Source organism: Chlamydomonas reinhardtii, chromosome 7, assembly GCF_000002595.2.
Source record: "Chlamydomonas reinhardtii strain CC-503 cw92 mt+ chromosome 7, whole genome shotgun sequence".
Classification (NCBI taxonomy): domain Eukaryota; kingdom Viridiplantae; phylum Chlorophyta; class Chlorophyceae; order Chlamydomonadales; family Chlamydomonadaceae; genus Chlamydomonas; species Chlamydomonas reinhardtii.
Genome location: NC_057010.1, coordinates 2,537,209 through 2,550,314, shown reverse-complemented (window position 1 = coordinate 2,550,314; position 13,106 = coordinate 2,537,209). Strand labels below are relative to the sequence as shown.

Here is a 13,106-nt window from a genome sequence, read left to right as displayed (position 1 = left end):
GCTCGGCAGCGTGCCATCTCACAATCTGGTCTTCTCCTTCATACATGCATTCAATACACATGACGTGCTAGAGGCTACAAACGCGAGCACTGCAAGGCGCCTTTTACGACTTGGACACTTGGATGATGAATGTTGGGCTGTCTCTCCATGCTTTGATTGATAGGGCAGACCGGCCAGCCCACTAGAGGATGTTACAAGGCCGGAGCCGGATGGAATATGGCGCACAGCGAGGGCAGGTGGCAATCGTGGGCGCCGGAGCAAGCTCACCACCCACCCCACCCTTCCCCTTTGACTTGCAGAAGACGCACGGGCGCCTGCAGCGACCCTTACGGCAAAGCTGGGAGGCTAACAGGTGCAAATGCAGTTGCAGATTGGCCGCAGTGGAAGCCAATCAGGACCTTGATGATGTCACCCACGAACCGCGGCGTAGTTCACAGGTGAGGCGTATTGCAGCTGGGCAGCGTACGCCACATGCTCCTTACCCTGTCCCATCGCGCCCTGACCCTGTCCATGGGTGGCAATGCTATGGGTTCCTGGACGCAGCCTCTGGCACCTCGTGCACAGGCCACAGGGCTGGTGGTGTGAAGGTGACGACGCCTGCGTGAAGCAGCTTGAGCTGCATGGCGGACTGGCACCAGGGTGCACCGGGGCCGGTACACCGCTTCTTCCGTCTCGTTCCTCTCAAAGTGCGGCACGGTCTTCCCTTTCACCACCTTCCAGCAGGGGTTAGGGGTAGGCGGCCCATTACGTCCCTGTCGTAGGGACTACAACCCCGGTGTATCTCAACACCACTCTTGGGCTAATGACCTTAGGTCCCCATAATATATGGAAACATGCTTGCTGCTTGCCTGGCCTGGCCATGTTGTGGGTCTGGCCCCGAAGCCCCTTCCTAAATAACATCGCACGCCGCGCACGGTCCTATCGCATGCCACGATGGGTGAAGCACGTCATATACAACGCGCGCATGCACTTGCGAACAGTACCATTACCAACTATCGTCCAGCCTGTCCCTACCGTCCCTTTAATCGCTGTGTGGCGGCGCCGGTGGTGATCACGCCCGCAGCGGAGCCCAGTCCCGCGGCCGCCAAAGCGGCCGCGCGGCCCAGCCCACGCGCCTCCGTCGCCACGCCCTTCAGCGCCCCCTTGGCGTCATTACAGATGCGGTGCCACACCGAGCCCTGCACCAGCGCCGGTGAGCCGCCGCCACCGCCACCCGCGCCTGCGCTCGCGTCCGGCGCGCGCGTGCCGTCCCCAGCCGGCGAGGCGGCGGCGCCGCCAGGCGCCGCGCCTCCGGTCGGCGCCAGCTGCGTCCCGCTGCCGCCGCCCGCCTGCAGCATGTCCAGGTCGGGGGCGCTGAGCAGCGTCTGGCTGCGTGCGGACAGCGCGCACCAGTCCATGGAGTAGGTGGAGGGGATTGTGACGATGCTGCCGTCGTGGTGCAGCCACGCCAGCGAGCCGCCGCGGTTGATGAGCGCCGCGCCGCTGCCGCCGCCGCTACCGCTGCCGCTGCCGGCGCCGCCCGCGCCGCTGCCGTGCCGCATGCCGCCGGTGCCGCCACCCAGCAGGAAGGGCTGCGCGTCCACCAGCGCCAGCGTGTCAGGCGACGGCAGCGAGTCGGTGCGCAGCCGAGATAGCAGCCCCGCTGTCGCGTCCACCGCGGTCGCGGCTGCGGTGTGCAGCGACGTGAACAGAGCCGGCGGCGCGACGATACGCGGCGCGCCCTGCGCCGCCGCGGCGGCGGTGCCTGCCGCTGCGGAAGCTGCCCCCCCAGCGCCCGCGGCCGGGTGTGGCGGCGACGCTGCCGTGCCGGTTGTGGCTGCGGCCAGGGCGGAGGCGTCCACGGAGCTGGGCGCGCTGGCATTCACTCCCATGGCGCTATCACCAGGCTGCGGGTTGGCGTGATGCAAGGGCGGTTGCTGTCGCTGTTGCTGGTGTTGCGGGTACGGCTGGTGCACTCGTGCGTTGTGCTGGTGCGGGTTGAGGGGGCTGGTCGCGTGCGGCAGATGGTGTAGGTGTTGCGGCTGCTGGCGAGGCGGCGGCTGCGCCGGCTGCTGCTGCGGGGCGTGTGTGTGTTGCTGCTGCGACGCCCCCATCAGGAAGTCAAGGGAGGCGGCCGACATGTCGATCTCCTCCTCAGGCAGGCCCATAACCAGCGCCTGCGTTGATGCGCATGCAGAAGAGCGGGGTGGGGCGGGTCAGGAGTCAGTGCACATGCACACCACATCTGTTTGAGTACGCGCCCGTGCCCCGTGGCCCAACACAACATCATCCTGGCACCGCTATCCACTCCCGACGCTCGTGGCAGGCTCACACCCCGTTCCCACCACCACAGCTACTTCATTACCCAAACACGCACACGCAACAGTTTGGGCTGGTATCTACAACCCCCACCCCAGGCCCTCACCTCGAGGTCATCCAGCAGGTCGCCCCCTCCCGCGCTGCCGTCGCCGCCCGCGCCGCTCGCCTCGCCCGCGCCCGAGCCCGCCTCCTGCGGCGACCAGGGCATGGGCGTGGCCAGGTCCGCCATCATGGACACCAGCCCGCCCTCCGACTGCATCACCAGCGCCGGCAACACGTGCGGCTGCGGGTGCTGCGGCGCAGGCACCAGCGGCGGCGGCGCCGCCGCTGCCGCCGTGGAGTGGCTGCTGGCGCCGGCGCCAGCGCCGGCGCAAGGCCGTCCCGGCACGGTAGACCCGATTGACACAGACGTCACGGCGGCGTCTGAGGTGCCACTGGTGGTGACCGTCCAGCCCGGCACCGCCGGCGCGGGCGGGGGCTGCGGGTGCTGCGGCGGCGGCGCGCCAGAGGCCGGCGAGGCGCAGGGGAAGGCTCCGTTGGCGCCGCCGCCAGCACCGCCCAGTGTCGCCTCTGTCAGCGAGGACAGCCCCGTCTGCGCGGAGGAGGAGGCGGCGCCGTCGGTGCTCTCGCCGTGGGTGCCGGTTGCGGCGCCGCCGCCACCAGACAGCAGCTGCTGCTGCTGCGGCGGCGGCGCCGCCACCGGCCCGGCGGCTGCCGCCACCACCATGCGCTCGAGCTGCGCCGCCACTGTGGGCTGCATCACCGCCGCGGAGCCGGCCGCCTGCTCCTCAGCCGCCACAACCTGCGGGGTATAAACAGCAATACACGTGTGCAGTGAGCCTGACTTGGCGGTGGCGCTGCGTCGCCCCCACCTGCGGCGCGCGGCTCCTACCACCTGCACATGTTGCCCTTGCAGCAGACCCCGAAGCCCACGTGGGCGACGTCCACACCGCCCCCCAGCACCGCCAAACCAGCAACCGTCCATGCACGGCGCCGCGCCAAGCCACTCACGTCATTCAGCAGCGCCGCGCCCTCGGGCAGTCCTGTGCGGAACCACTCGTGCTGCTGGACCCCGTCAAGCGTCAGCCTGTGGGCGTGGGTAGAGGCGAGGGACGAGGGAGGTATGGGCCGTGAGGAGGTGCCACGCCCCTCAAGCCCACCTATCCAGCTGCCCGAAACCGTACACTTACCTGCATCGTGCTTCCGACATTTACCAATCCTTTCCACCTGGAACAGTCCCAAATACAGAGTTCCCCCAGACACACCCGCCTAGCGCGCCTGTCCACCGCCGCCACTTCGTCCACGCCCGAACAACCCACAGCACTCGCCGCCCCTTCCGCCAGTGGCGGCCCAAATTCCCAATCCGCTCACCTGGACCTGGCGTCCCTGGTCAGCAGCCCTCGCAGCAGGTCGGCGGCCGCCATAGAGATTGGCGCCCCGGGCGGCGCGCCTGCCAGCACGCTGGTGGGCAGCTGCGGCGGGATGTGCAGGTCACCCTCGGGGCTGCCCGCCGGCGCCGTCACGCGCTTGAACATGGCGATCACCTGCAGACGGTGTCGCAGTGTGTGCGAGCGCCAGTGTATGAGGGTTCTGTGATAAGGCGCTACTGCTGTGGTATGAAAGCGCCGTTGCACGTGCATGCAAGGAGAAGGCGCAATGCGGCAGAATGGGGCAGAACGCTGCGGCATGTGGGCGACTGCCGCATGTCTCAGTGACATGATCTGCAGTGCGGACCGAGCTCCCGCCCCGCAGCACTGCCACCCGCCCCGCACAACCGCCTGCCGCCCACCTGCTGCGCCGCTGTGAGGCTGGCGTCTTCGGGCCGCGAGAAGGGGTGTCGGCCGTACAGCACCATGAACAACACCACGCCGATGCCCCACACTGCGCGCGATGAATAGATGCATACACTTTTAGCAATTAGCTTGGAGTACAGCTCAAATCGCTCCCAATGACTGCGATGCAAGCATGCCCTGCCCTTTTGACTGCTTTTCCAAGCTTTCACTGCACTTGCCGTCCGCTGCCGCCGCATCGTAGGGCGCCCCCTTGAAGTTCTGAAGCACCTCGGGCGCGCAGAACATGGCTGTGCCCACCTGCGCCCACGGTAGTGCGCATCACATCACACCACACGATCAAGCCTTGTGAGTGGACATGCAGGAGCCTGCTCAGCAGCAAGCTAAAGCAAGCGTGACGAGCACAAGGTTCAGCGGCAACGCCGCAGCCATGCGATTGCCCCAGTAAGCGCCTGCTGGCCTGCCGCCAAGCCCTTGCTGCGCAGACGCTCTGCAGCCGCCCCCCCGCCCCAGTGCTCCCGCACACACCTGCGACCTGGGCTCCGAGTGCCGCAGCGTGTCCTTGCTCAGCGAGAAGTCCGACAGCTTGAGCAGAGGCAGCGCCGAGGCGCTCAGCTGCAGTAGCAGGCTGGTGGGCCGGATGCCACGGTTCACCTGCAGGCGGGAGGGGTTGGATTGGATGCACAGGCGACACTTGAGCGCTTGAATGAGTGCGGGGGAGCAACCCACAGCGGCAGGAGGTGTAGCAGGAATCGCCACTTCCTCCTGTCCCAGAACCTGATAACCCTTAACCCTTTACCTTGCCGCGCCGGTGGCAGAAGTCCAGCGAGATTACCAGCTGCTGGAAAAGGAAGCGCGCCAGGGGCTCTATGACGCACCCACCCGCCTTCTCCGTAAACACCTGGCGACAAAAGAAAACAAAGGTGACTAACATGTCTTAATAAATTGGCGGTTGGCGGCGCGCGCTCATGGCACGCAGGCGCACAATCCTGCCTGGCCCTTAACGCCGACATCAGTGCCACCTGCGCCCCCGGCATATGCTCCTCAGCCCTCCAGACCAGCCCCCACCAGCAAGCAGACGGTCACATCGCCACCTCCTTGCCTCTGCTAGGTGTCCGAGCTTTGTGCAGCCTATGACCCGTGTGCCACGCTGTCACCCGCCACCTGCCTGCAGGTTCTCCCCGTCAACGTACTCCATCACGATGGCCATATGCTGCGGCGTGAGGAACACGTCCAGTAGGCTGCAACAGGGCACACACGTCCAGGACCGCCGATCATTCAATGCTGTAGGGTTTTCGCCATTCCCAGCTGCCTGGTAGCCCCTATCTCCCGCGCAAGCTGCCTCCATACCTCCCTTGCCTCAGCTGCCGTCCCAACTCTGCCAGCGTTCAGCGAAGTACCAGTGCACAGTGTTTGCCCACAGACAACGTACCTGACGACGTGCGGGTGCTTGGCGAGGGTTAGCTCATAGTGGTTTAACAGCTCCCGCAACAGGTACTTTGCCCGTGGCGAGTCGAAGCCGCGTGATATCAGCTTCACGGCCACCAGCTGCCCCGTGGAGCTGCTGGACGCGAGGACGGTCACATTGTCGCCCTCGCTGCTCCGGCCCAGAATTCGCAGCGTCCGAAGCACGGACCCGGCAAGCGGGTCTTCGTCAAGTCTCGAGGCGGTCATGACACCAATTCACCGTCACGTTTCAGCAGGTCGACGCTGCAGACGAAACCAGGCACCATAGGTGTGACATGGACGCAAAAGACTCTTTCAGGGTATCAGAAGTGCATGCAGGGGCCTCCATGGGAGAAGCAACGAAGACAACGAGTAATGCACTTGCAGCAAAGTCAAGAACTAGAATCCCTCCTCATGCGGGACTCAAAGTCAAACGCAGTCGCAGTCTCTGGCTATCTTCCAACGTGACCTGCATATGAATCATCGGGGAATTGCAGACCTCTCAAAAGCCCGCTTGCCACCCTGCAACTAATAAGTTGTGACGACGTCGTCCTGGACGAACAAGCCGGCTTGCGCCCCTAACGCAGCAGCAATATATATACAACCCAATTTTGCGTACACACCCTGCGCTGCGCGCCCCTTTGCCTGCTAGCCTTCCAGAAGACCGGCCCCAGCTCTCAGCTCCTTGCGTCTTATACTTGTCAGACCCTACAATGGCCGACAAGTCAGCTGACAGCAGTGCGGAGCTAACCAACTTCGTCCAGGGCCTGCTTCAACAAATGTCCGCACGCTTCCAGGTCATGAGCGACAACATAGTCCAGTAAGTCATTTGATGCATGCTGTGAGCCCTAGGTGTGTGAAGCCGCTGGCTGGGGGCGGGGAAGGTCGTGGATAGACTCGATGGACAGCGCTGGGGCGACGAGGGTTGCCAGGCACACACACGAGGCCGGCCAGAAGGTTTGGCAGTTGTGATGGGCCCGCGTAACCAGCAGGGCCGCGACCATGCATTGTAGAGCTGCTTTTGCGCTCCCAACACATGTACTGGAGGCCGCGGAGTCGAGCCAGTAGGCGCAAGTGTTCGTACGGGAGTACTCATGCATACAAGCTGATCCAGTTTGCTTGCTCGTGTGTTTGTAGTAAAATTGACGACATGGGTGCCAAGATTGACAATCTGGAAGCCACCATTGCGGAGCTGCTGGAGCAGGCTGGCCAGGAGCAGCAGCAAACGGTGGCCGGAGGCAAGGACCACAGCTGAGAGAGGAGAACTGGCCCCACGAGCACCGTTGTGCGGCACATCAAACCGGCGTTGCACCCACATTACGTGAGCGCTGCTGAAGGGGGAAAATACACGACATGTGCGCGCCTGTGACGGCGCCTATGACAGCACCAGCACGGGGTTCTGACATACACCGGCATGCACGACATGGGTCGTCAGGATGGACCGAGATAGTTCCCTACACGGATGGTTGCTGGGGTCGGCTGGAGTCTTTTGTTAGTCTTGGTACTCGTCCGAAAGGATGGGACATGGTGCCCTTCAGCATCCGTTCCTTACGCGGGGTGCCGTGGACTGCATGTTCCTGGTGCTACCTGATGATGTGGACTCCCCGCCTCCCGCAGTGACGTCGTGATGGGAAGGCGCGGCGTGCGTGTGTGTAGAGGGGACGGGCGCTGTCACTGCTACTAAGCATAGGACGCAGCACCGGCGGGTTGTGTGCGCGTGTGTGCTAGGGGCGCTAGGTGTAGCACGTGGGAGTGCGACAGGTCATAATGGGAAGGCGCGGCGTGCATGTGCGCAGAGGGGGACTTGCTGTCACTGCTACGAAGCATAGGACGCAGCACTGGCGGGTTGATTACGCGTGTGTTTTAGGGGTGCTAGGTGCAGCGCATGGGAGTGCAGGTCGTAATGGAAAAGCGATTTGTTATTGGCGGCATGTTTGGCGAGTCATTCCGCGTCCCTGAAGAAGTGGGGCCCATTGTCTAATGGCTGGCACCTGCGCGGTAGTAGGGCAGGGAGAGCGGTAATCATGACGCCGCTTCGTGCCTGCTGTGCAACATGGCGGCCCAGGATTGCTCTTATGGATGACCGCGCGTACTGCGTTAACGTGCATGCACGTCTCAGATGAGATAGCCAGCGATGGCCGCTACTGACAGGTGTAACTGTGTGTGAGATGGCGATGGAAGCCAGCTTCTGTCCGTGCACGCGACGGGCTCGCCATCCAGACACAGGAGGTCACTAGGACATGTGTACCCTCGTGCAGGGGGGGTTCTGTGGCCACAATTTTACGGACACAGCAGGAACGAAACACAAGTTGTGTCGTTTCGGCATGTGAACATGTTACGATTCGCCGCACTGCAAGGCAGATACTTGGTGCTGCGACATTGCTTCTGTGCCATTTACAAAGATCGACAACGGACGACGTGCAAGGCTATGCGCAGTTGACAGCCAAGCTGGCGCGGCACGCCCAGCGCGCCCAAGGCACAACCCTGCAGCGCATTCGAACAGTCGCTGAGTCGACTGCGCGAAATGCTGCGCAAAATGGAAGCGCGAAAAAGCAGCCGTGCTTTACAGCCGGACTTTACCGCGCAAATATATTGTTCGCTGTTGGTGAGTCGATCTTGGCCGACCTGGCACCCGACGAGCTGGCGCACCCCCGTACTTTGGAGTCGTACGTATATTCCGAACAGGGCCAGCAGCTCGATAGGCCTTCGCGCTATGCTTTTGGGAGCGATGCACAGGCTATATTTCTTCACCGCAGTGAAGGATTGAGTGGAGGAGCCACCGGCCCAAACCACCAGCACTACCCTGCACCACCCGACTCTTGTGCACCACCCGACTCTTGACCCGACCGGAGGGTGGGAAAGTTGCCGAGCGCAGGCATCTGGCGGGGTGGGTCTGGTCTGGCAGCTAAGTTCCAGAGGCAACCTGGACCCCGCGCACGCGCATCTGAGGGTGCTGGGGTAGCCCTGCGCAGGCATCTTGGGGTGCCATGTCCACGCATCTCGACTGGCCGGGATGGTCTGCCCAGGCATCTTAGCTGCCGTGCCCAGGCATCTGGGATGGCGGAGGCGGTCTGCCCAGGCATCTTAGCTGCCGTGCCCCCTCAGCTTGACTGGCGTGGTTTCCCACCCCGGAAACGTAGCGTGCCGAGTTTGGATTGCGGGAATGTCAGTAAGCACGGTATGCCCGTACCCACGTGGGTGCTGGTGCTGGTGCCAGTGTGCCACGGTGCCCATGGCAAGCACGCAGCTCAATCCGGCCTGCTTCCTAAAGTATACTCAACACGCAGAGATGCCAAGCGCGATTTATTCAGTGTGACAACTAGGTGGAGACTGTGGGTTCGGACATGGAAACACGGTCTGGGGCCGCTAAAGCTGGGTTTAAGCCGTGGAGCCTGCTGTGATCTATTTCATGGTATCTGCTATCTGGGTGACAAGCTGTATTCCCTAGGAAAGCTGGCTGCGGCGCCGAGTTGGCTGTCACGCCCCGCGAACCAGTGGTTCGCAGAGAGCCTTTTGTTTCCCTGCTTGCCCAGTAGTTTTTAAACTTGCTACTGCTTTACATGTAGCCTTCTTGTGGCACCACAAGCCCCAAAAGAAGGAAGCCTTGACCATGAATGTCGCAACTTCAGCAGAGTTCTGCAGCTCAAAGTATCTATAAAGGTGTTGTGGTTGCTTTAATATCAGCACGCACTCAGTATAGGCCAGCATGGTCCAAGCCCTTGACTTCTCGGCTGAGCAGTGTAGCTGTGTGTGCGTGCCGGAGTGGCATACCCCTACACACTACCCATTCCAGACCCTCTTGCGGCATTTTACCAAGCAACTAGGTGGCTACAATAGGCAGCTCGGATGTGCTAGCAGGGGCGCCGCGGCATCTGCAATGCCTCGCGCAGGCATCCGTGCTGATGGCGCGGGGTCGCGCAGGCATCTGCCATCCCTCGGCGCAGGCATCTGGACTGCCGCGGCGACCCGCCCCAGGCAGCTTCAAACCCCCGCGCACGCAGCCAAATTTGGCTCGGCAGGGTACCCGGCTCACCCTTACAACCAGAGGCCACCGGCAACTTTTCGGATTTCCTACCCTCCTACCCGACTTACCCCCGGACGGAACTTTCCCATACGGGATTCACATTGATGCAGTGGTGCTACATGTACGAAATTGGGTACCATCACACAAACACCCAGCGCTGGCGCGCTGCTATGCTTGTGCGCTGGTGCCCGGTCTCAGGCTTTATTGACGAGTGTTGCGGAACTAATGCGGCTTCTACTAGCAAACTGTTGGTCCCAACGTAGGCCCTGGGACATCCAAACTTCCAGCCAGCCAGCAACTCGTCGGTACAGTAACTCCGTCGTTCGACCAGCCGCGCACTCCTGCCCTGCTGTTGCAAACTGTTTGCCATCTGTTGGGTTCTGGGAATCAGCTGCACCCTACGGGACTTTACCAACCTGCCTTACCTCTGTCCCATCGCACTCCCAACGTAGGCCCTGGGACATCCCCGCCACCCCATGTGGTGGTATCAGGACGAGGCATGCAGCACCACTGCGCAAGCCGTCGCGGTGCACCAACGGCTGTGCGTAACCAAGCCGTACCAGTCTGTACCAGTCAACAGGTAAAACTCGCAGCTGCTGCCGCTGTCTGCCCTCTTTCCTCTTTGCCCTATGCCCTCGCAAGAGCACTCCGCGCACATCTCTATGGGGTTGGATTAATGTTCATGGTGGCGGTGCAAGGCCTGGCGGCGGCGGCGGCGGCGGCGGCGGCGGCGGCGGCGCCTGGCGACTGCAGAGGCAGCGCAGGACCTGGCGGCGCGGCCGGCGCTGGTGTAGGCCCAGCAATGGCAGCGTGCATGTGCATGCATGTGCGTCAAGGAGGAGAGCGCAGCGCCGCCCGAGAAGCGTCGCCATTGAGATCTGCCGGCGTCTGGCTGGCGGTCTTTGCTGCCGAGCATGGCGTGGCATGGTTTAGGCAAATATTATAATGGCGGTTCTAGGACAGCTCCGACTAACCCCCAACTAACTCGTGTACGGCACCCCAACCCCCCTCAGCCGTACAGGAGGTAGCGTGGCAGTCGGTAGCTGCGCGAGTGTGAGCAGGTAGTTGTACGGCGGCCCGGCTCGGAAGCTACCTGACTGTAGTGGCGAACGCGGGCAGTTCCTGGCTGTGTTCCAGGTGGGTCTCTTGGGGTTCGCGTTATCACAACGCATCGCAGCCTTCGCTTGGTAGTCTGCGGCCAGTCTACGCCAGCCCAGCCTCTGACAGCCGTATACACCAGCTGAGAGCTTTAGGACGCCGGAGTGGCGCAGCTTGGCGCGCGGTTATCTCGTCAAAGGTAACGTAGCAGTTGCGGTCGCTGCTCATGCTCACGCTTTTCTTTTTGCTTGTGCTAGCTCACTGGCCTCGGCTCTACAACGTCATGTTCGCTTGTGCGTGTTGCGTTCTTTCAAGCATATCAATAACAGTTGGTGCTAGTCGGCAGGCGCGCGATTGGGAGCTGGCAGTTGAGCGCGCACGCGTGTGGGAAGGTGCGTCTGAGCACGGTGGAGCACGGCGGGTGTGGCGGTTGGCGCGGCGCGCGAGTGGGAGTCCATAGTCGTGCGCGCGCCGTTTGGGAAGCTGTGTGTGTGTGTGTGAGCTGCGTGTAAACTCAGAGAGACGCATGGGGCTGACCCGGTTTCCATAAGATTGCGGTGTTACAGAGGGGACAACCCTAGCGCGCAAGCACGCAAGAGCCATCTGATGCTACAGCAAACCCTCCCGCGGCCAAAGTCAACGTGACTCCGCGCACAGCGAGTCCCAGCCAAGCCTCAACCCGCCGGATCCCCGCCAATTGCATCACCGCCACAGTCCGGGCACGGCAGTGCCGCAAAAGACAGGAAGCCCTTGAGGAAGCCTGCAGCCCCGCACATCAATACAACCCAACCGAGCCAGGGCGCAAGCGTCCAGGCCCCAGGCGGCCGCACCAAACATGGTAAACTGCACAGAACAAGACACGTCAAACCCAGCGCCCCGCATGCAGCAATCTCACGGCGAGTGCGGCGGGGATTCCGCATCGTACGGCAAACGCAACATCATCATATCACCAGCCGCGCGGGCTATGAACGGGTGAAAAGGCGACACTGAGTCCCAACCCTTGGGGTGAACACCCAAGCTGACATGTCACGCCCTAACGCGTGATAACGCGCATCAGCCAGGGCACGTCAGGAATGCGTTATCACGCGTTAGGGCGTGACAGCCGCTGCCGCAGGAGGGGCGTCCGTCTTCGCCTCCCCCGCCAGCGTGCTCCGGCAAGGCTTGACGGGGTCGCCGGAAGACAGCCGTGGCGCCGGCGCTGCCCGAGCCACTGCCGACGGCGGCCGTGGCGCCTGCTCTCCCACCGCCGCCGCCGCTTCCACCGGTGCCGCCGCTGCCGCCGGCGACGCCGCTTCCTCCGGTGGTGCAGGGCCTGGCGGCCGCGGCGGCGCCGCAGGGCTTGGGCCCAGCAGTTGCAGTGTGCATGCGCGCAGCAAAGGGTCAGGCAAGGCCATATGAAGGAGGAGAGCACGGCGCGCAAGTTGCGACCTGCCGGTGTCTGGTTTGCGGTTCTTGCTGGTGCGTACAACATGGCGTGTATGGGGATGTTCTGTACCTGTTGGATGAGCGTGTGCTTGACAGCGGGACGCGGCTGGACACATGGCGGGCGGTGCTTGTACCAACCGACCCCGGCGCAGGAGGAGGATGCACAGCAGGTGGTGTAGAGAGATGGAGGTGGCTGAGTCGAAACCTCCGATGCGCCAACGTGGCGTGGGCGCAGCCCAATTTCCCTTTGGAGGGAGAGCCATGTTCCTTGTCCTAGGGCAGCTGTGAAACCCTGCAGCGATTTCTGCAGCGCGCATTTGCGCTTGAAACTTGGAAGCTGGCCGACCCCCGGTGCTCGCCTACCGGCTTGGCGGCGGGGCAGCTGCAGGCGCTGTCGCCGCGACCATGCCGCGACAGGTGCGCATCTCGTACGCGCGCAGCGGCATGGAGCGAGCCCCGGATGCCCCGGTCGGCTGGACAGTGACAGTCCGCTGGCGAGGGTGGGCTGTATCAACGCCCCGCCGGGGCACTAGTGGGCTCGGGCTTGCCCGCCTACGCCACCCGGCCACCCAGCAGACCTGCGTCCTTGGCGGTGGGTAGTTTTCGGGGCACCGGTCACCCAGTCTGTCACCCCCTGCCGAACGTTCTGCCTGCCGGTGCCGTCCAAGTACATGGCAATGCTGCTTTCGCTGACCGTGCGCTTTCTCATCGCCCGCTTGCCACGATCATAACCGTCGATCCGCTTCTTCCGCCGTCTCGCGGTTTCCGCACACCATCGACCTGCGTGCTTGCGTGGCAAGGGGTTTCTTGCCTTTATGCGTTGCCACTGCACGGGGCCCACAACGGCGAAGTGTTTTTGAAAGTCAATGCCTGACTCAGGTGTGGCGCGTTTGCAGAAACTAGCACGGGCCAGCCTTGCCTAAGCACGATGCCTAAGCGCAGGCACTTGCCCTGCGCAATGCAGCCCCGGAAAGCGCCTAGCACCGAATGAAAAAGATTGCCAGCGTGCCGTTGTTCTGCGGTAA

At 63.0% G+C, this 13,106-nt stretch overlaps 4 protein-coding genes across 4 annotated transcripts; 1 reads left to right on the top strand and 3 right to left on the bottom strand.

The window, feature by feature from the left end:
- Positions 1-10: 10 nt before the first annotated feature.
- On the bottom strand, positions 11-5,892 carry CHLRE_07g329850v5 (uncharacterized protein). The gene is made up of 10 exons (XM_043064168.1): positions 5,521-5,892; positions 5,257-5,329; positions 4,888-4,989; positions 4,617-4,742; positions 4,310-4,388; positions 4,088-4,179; positions 3,670-3,842; positions 3,310-3,385; positions 2,405-3,100; positions 11-2,156 (listed from the first exon to the last, which is right to left on the bottom strand). The coding sequence occupies exons 1-10, from the start codon at positions 5,760-5,762 to the stop codon at positions 1,011-1,013; spliced, it is 2,805 nt and encodes a 934-aa protein (XP_042922736.1). The 5' UTR covers positions 5,763-5,892; the 3' UTR covers positions 11-1,010.
- A 100-nt stretch (positions 5,893-5,992) lies between these two features.
- Positions 5,993-7,887, top strand: CHLRE_07g329800v5 (uncharacterized protein). Its single transcript, XM_001690392.2, has 2 exons — positions 5,993-6,354; positions 6,672-7,887. Exons 1-2 carry the CDS (start codon positions 6,248-6,250, stop codon positions 6,787-6,789), a joined length of 225 nt encoding a protein of 74 aa, XP_001690444.1. The 5' UTR covers positions 5,993-6,247; the 3' UTR covers positions 6,790-7,887.
- Positions 7,888-9,557: 1,670 nt separating this feature from the next.
- On the bottom strand, positions 9,558-10,971 carry CHLRE_07g329783v5 (uncharacterized protein). Its single transcript, XM_043064167.1, has 2 exons — positions 10,652-10,971; positions 9,558-10,343 (listed from the first exon to the last, which is right to left on the bottom strand). Exons 1-2 carry the CDS (start codon positions 10,728-10,730, stop codon positions 10,219-10,221), a joined length of 204 nt encoding a protein of 67 aa, XP_042922735.1. The 5' UTR covers positions 10,731-10,971; the 3' UTR covers positions 9,558-10,218.
- Positions 10,972-11,204: 233 nt separating this feature from the next.
- CHLRE_07g329767v5 (uncharacterized protein) lies at positions 11,205-13,071 on the bottom strand. The gene is made up of 4 exons (XM_043064166.1): positions 12,802-13,071; positions 12,445-12,554; positions 12,152-12,187; positions 11,205-11,994 (listed from the first exon to the last, which is right to left on the bottom strand). Exons 1-4 carry the CDS (start codon positions 12,808-12,810, stop codon positions 11,745-11,747), a joined length of 405 nt encoding a protein of 134 aa, XP_042922734.1. The 5' UTR covers positions 12,811-13,071; the 3' UTR covers positions 11,205-11,744.
- Between the last annotated feature and the right edge of the window lie 35 nt (positions 13,072-13,106).

Excerpts from the sequence above, each read along its gene's own strand:
- CHLRE_07g329850v5 (XM_043064168.1), bottom strand. The coding sequence starts at position 5,762 with ATGACCGCCTCGAGACTTGACGAAGACCCGCTTGCCGGGTCCGTGCTT. Across the intron at positions 4,180-4,309 it reads CGATGCGGCGGCAGCGGACG|TGTGGGGCATCGGCGTGGTG; the intron begins GCAAGTGCAGTG and ends CATCGCGCGCAG. Across the intron at positions 3,386-3,669 it reads ACCAGGGACGCCAGGTCCAG|GCTGACGCTTGACGGGGTCC; the intron begins GTGAGCGGATTG and ends CCACGCCCACAG.
- CHLRE_07g329800v5 (XM_001690392.2), top strand. The coding sequence starts at position 6,248 with ATGGCCGACAAGTCAGCTGACAGCAGTGCGGAGCTAACCAACTTCGTC. Across the intron at positions 6,355-6,671 it reads ATGAGCGACAACATAGTCCA|TAAAATTGACGACATGGGTG; the intron begins GTAAGTCATTTG and ends GTGTGTTTGTAG.
- CHLRE_07g329783v5 (XM_043064167.1), bottom strand. The coding sequence starts at position 10,730 with ATGCGTTGTGATAACGCGAACCCCAAGAGACCCACCTGGAACACAGCC. Across the intron at positions 10,344-10,651 it reads GCGTTCGCCACTACAGTCAG|CGCCGGCCGCGCCGCCAGGT; the intron begins GTAGCTTCCGAG and ends GGCCTACACCAG.
- CHLRE_07g329767v5 (XM_043064166.1), bottom strand. Across the intron at positions 12,188-12,444 it reads GCTGCCCCGCCGCCAAGCCG|CCGCGTCCCGCTGTCAAGCA; the intron begins GTAGGCGAGCAC and ends CCATGTGTCCAG. Across the intron at positions 11,995-12,151 it reads AGCACACGCTCATCCAACAG|CCCTGCGGCGCCGCCGCGGC; the intron begins GTACAGAACATC and ends GCTGGGCCCAAG.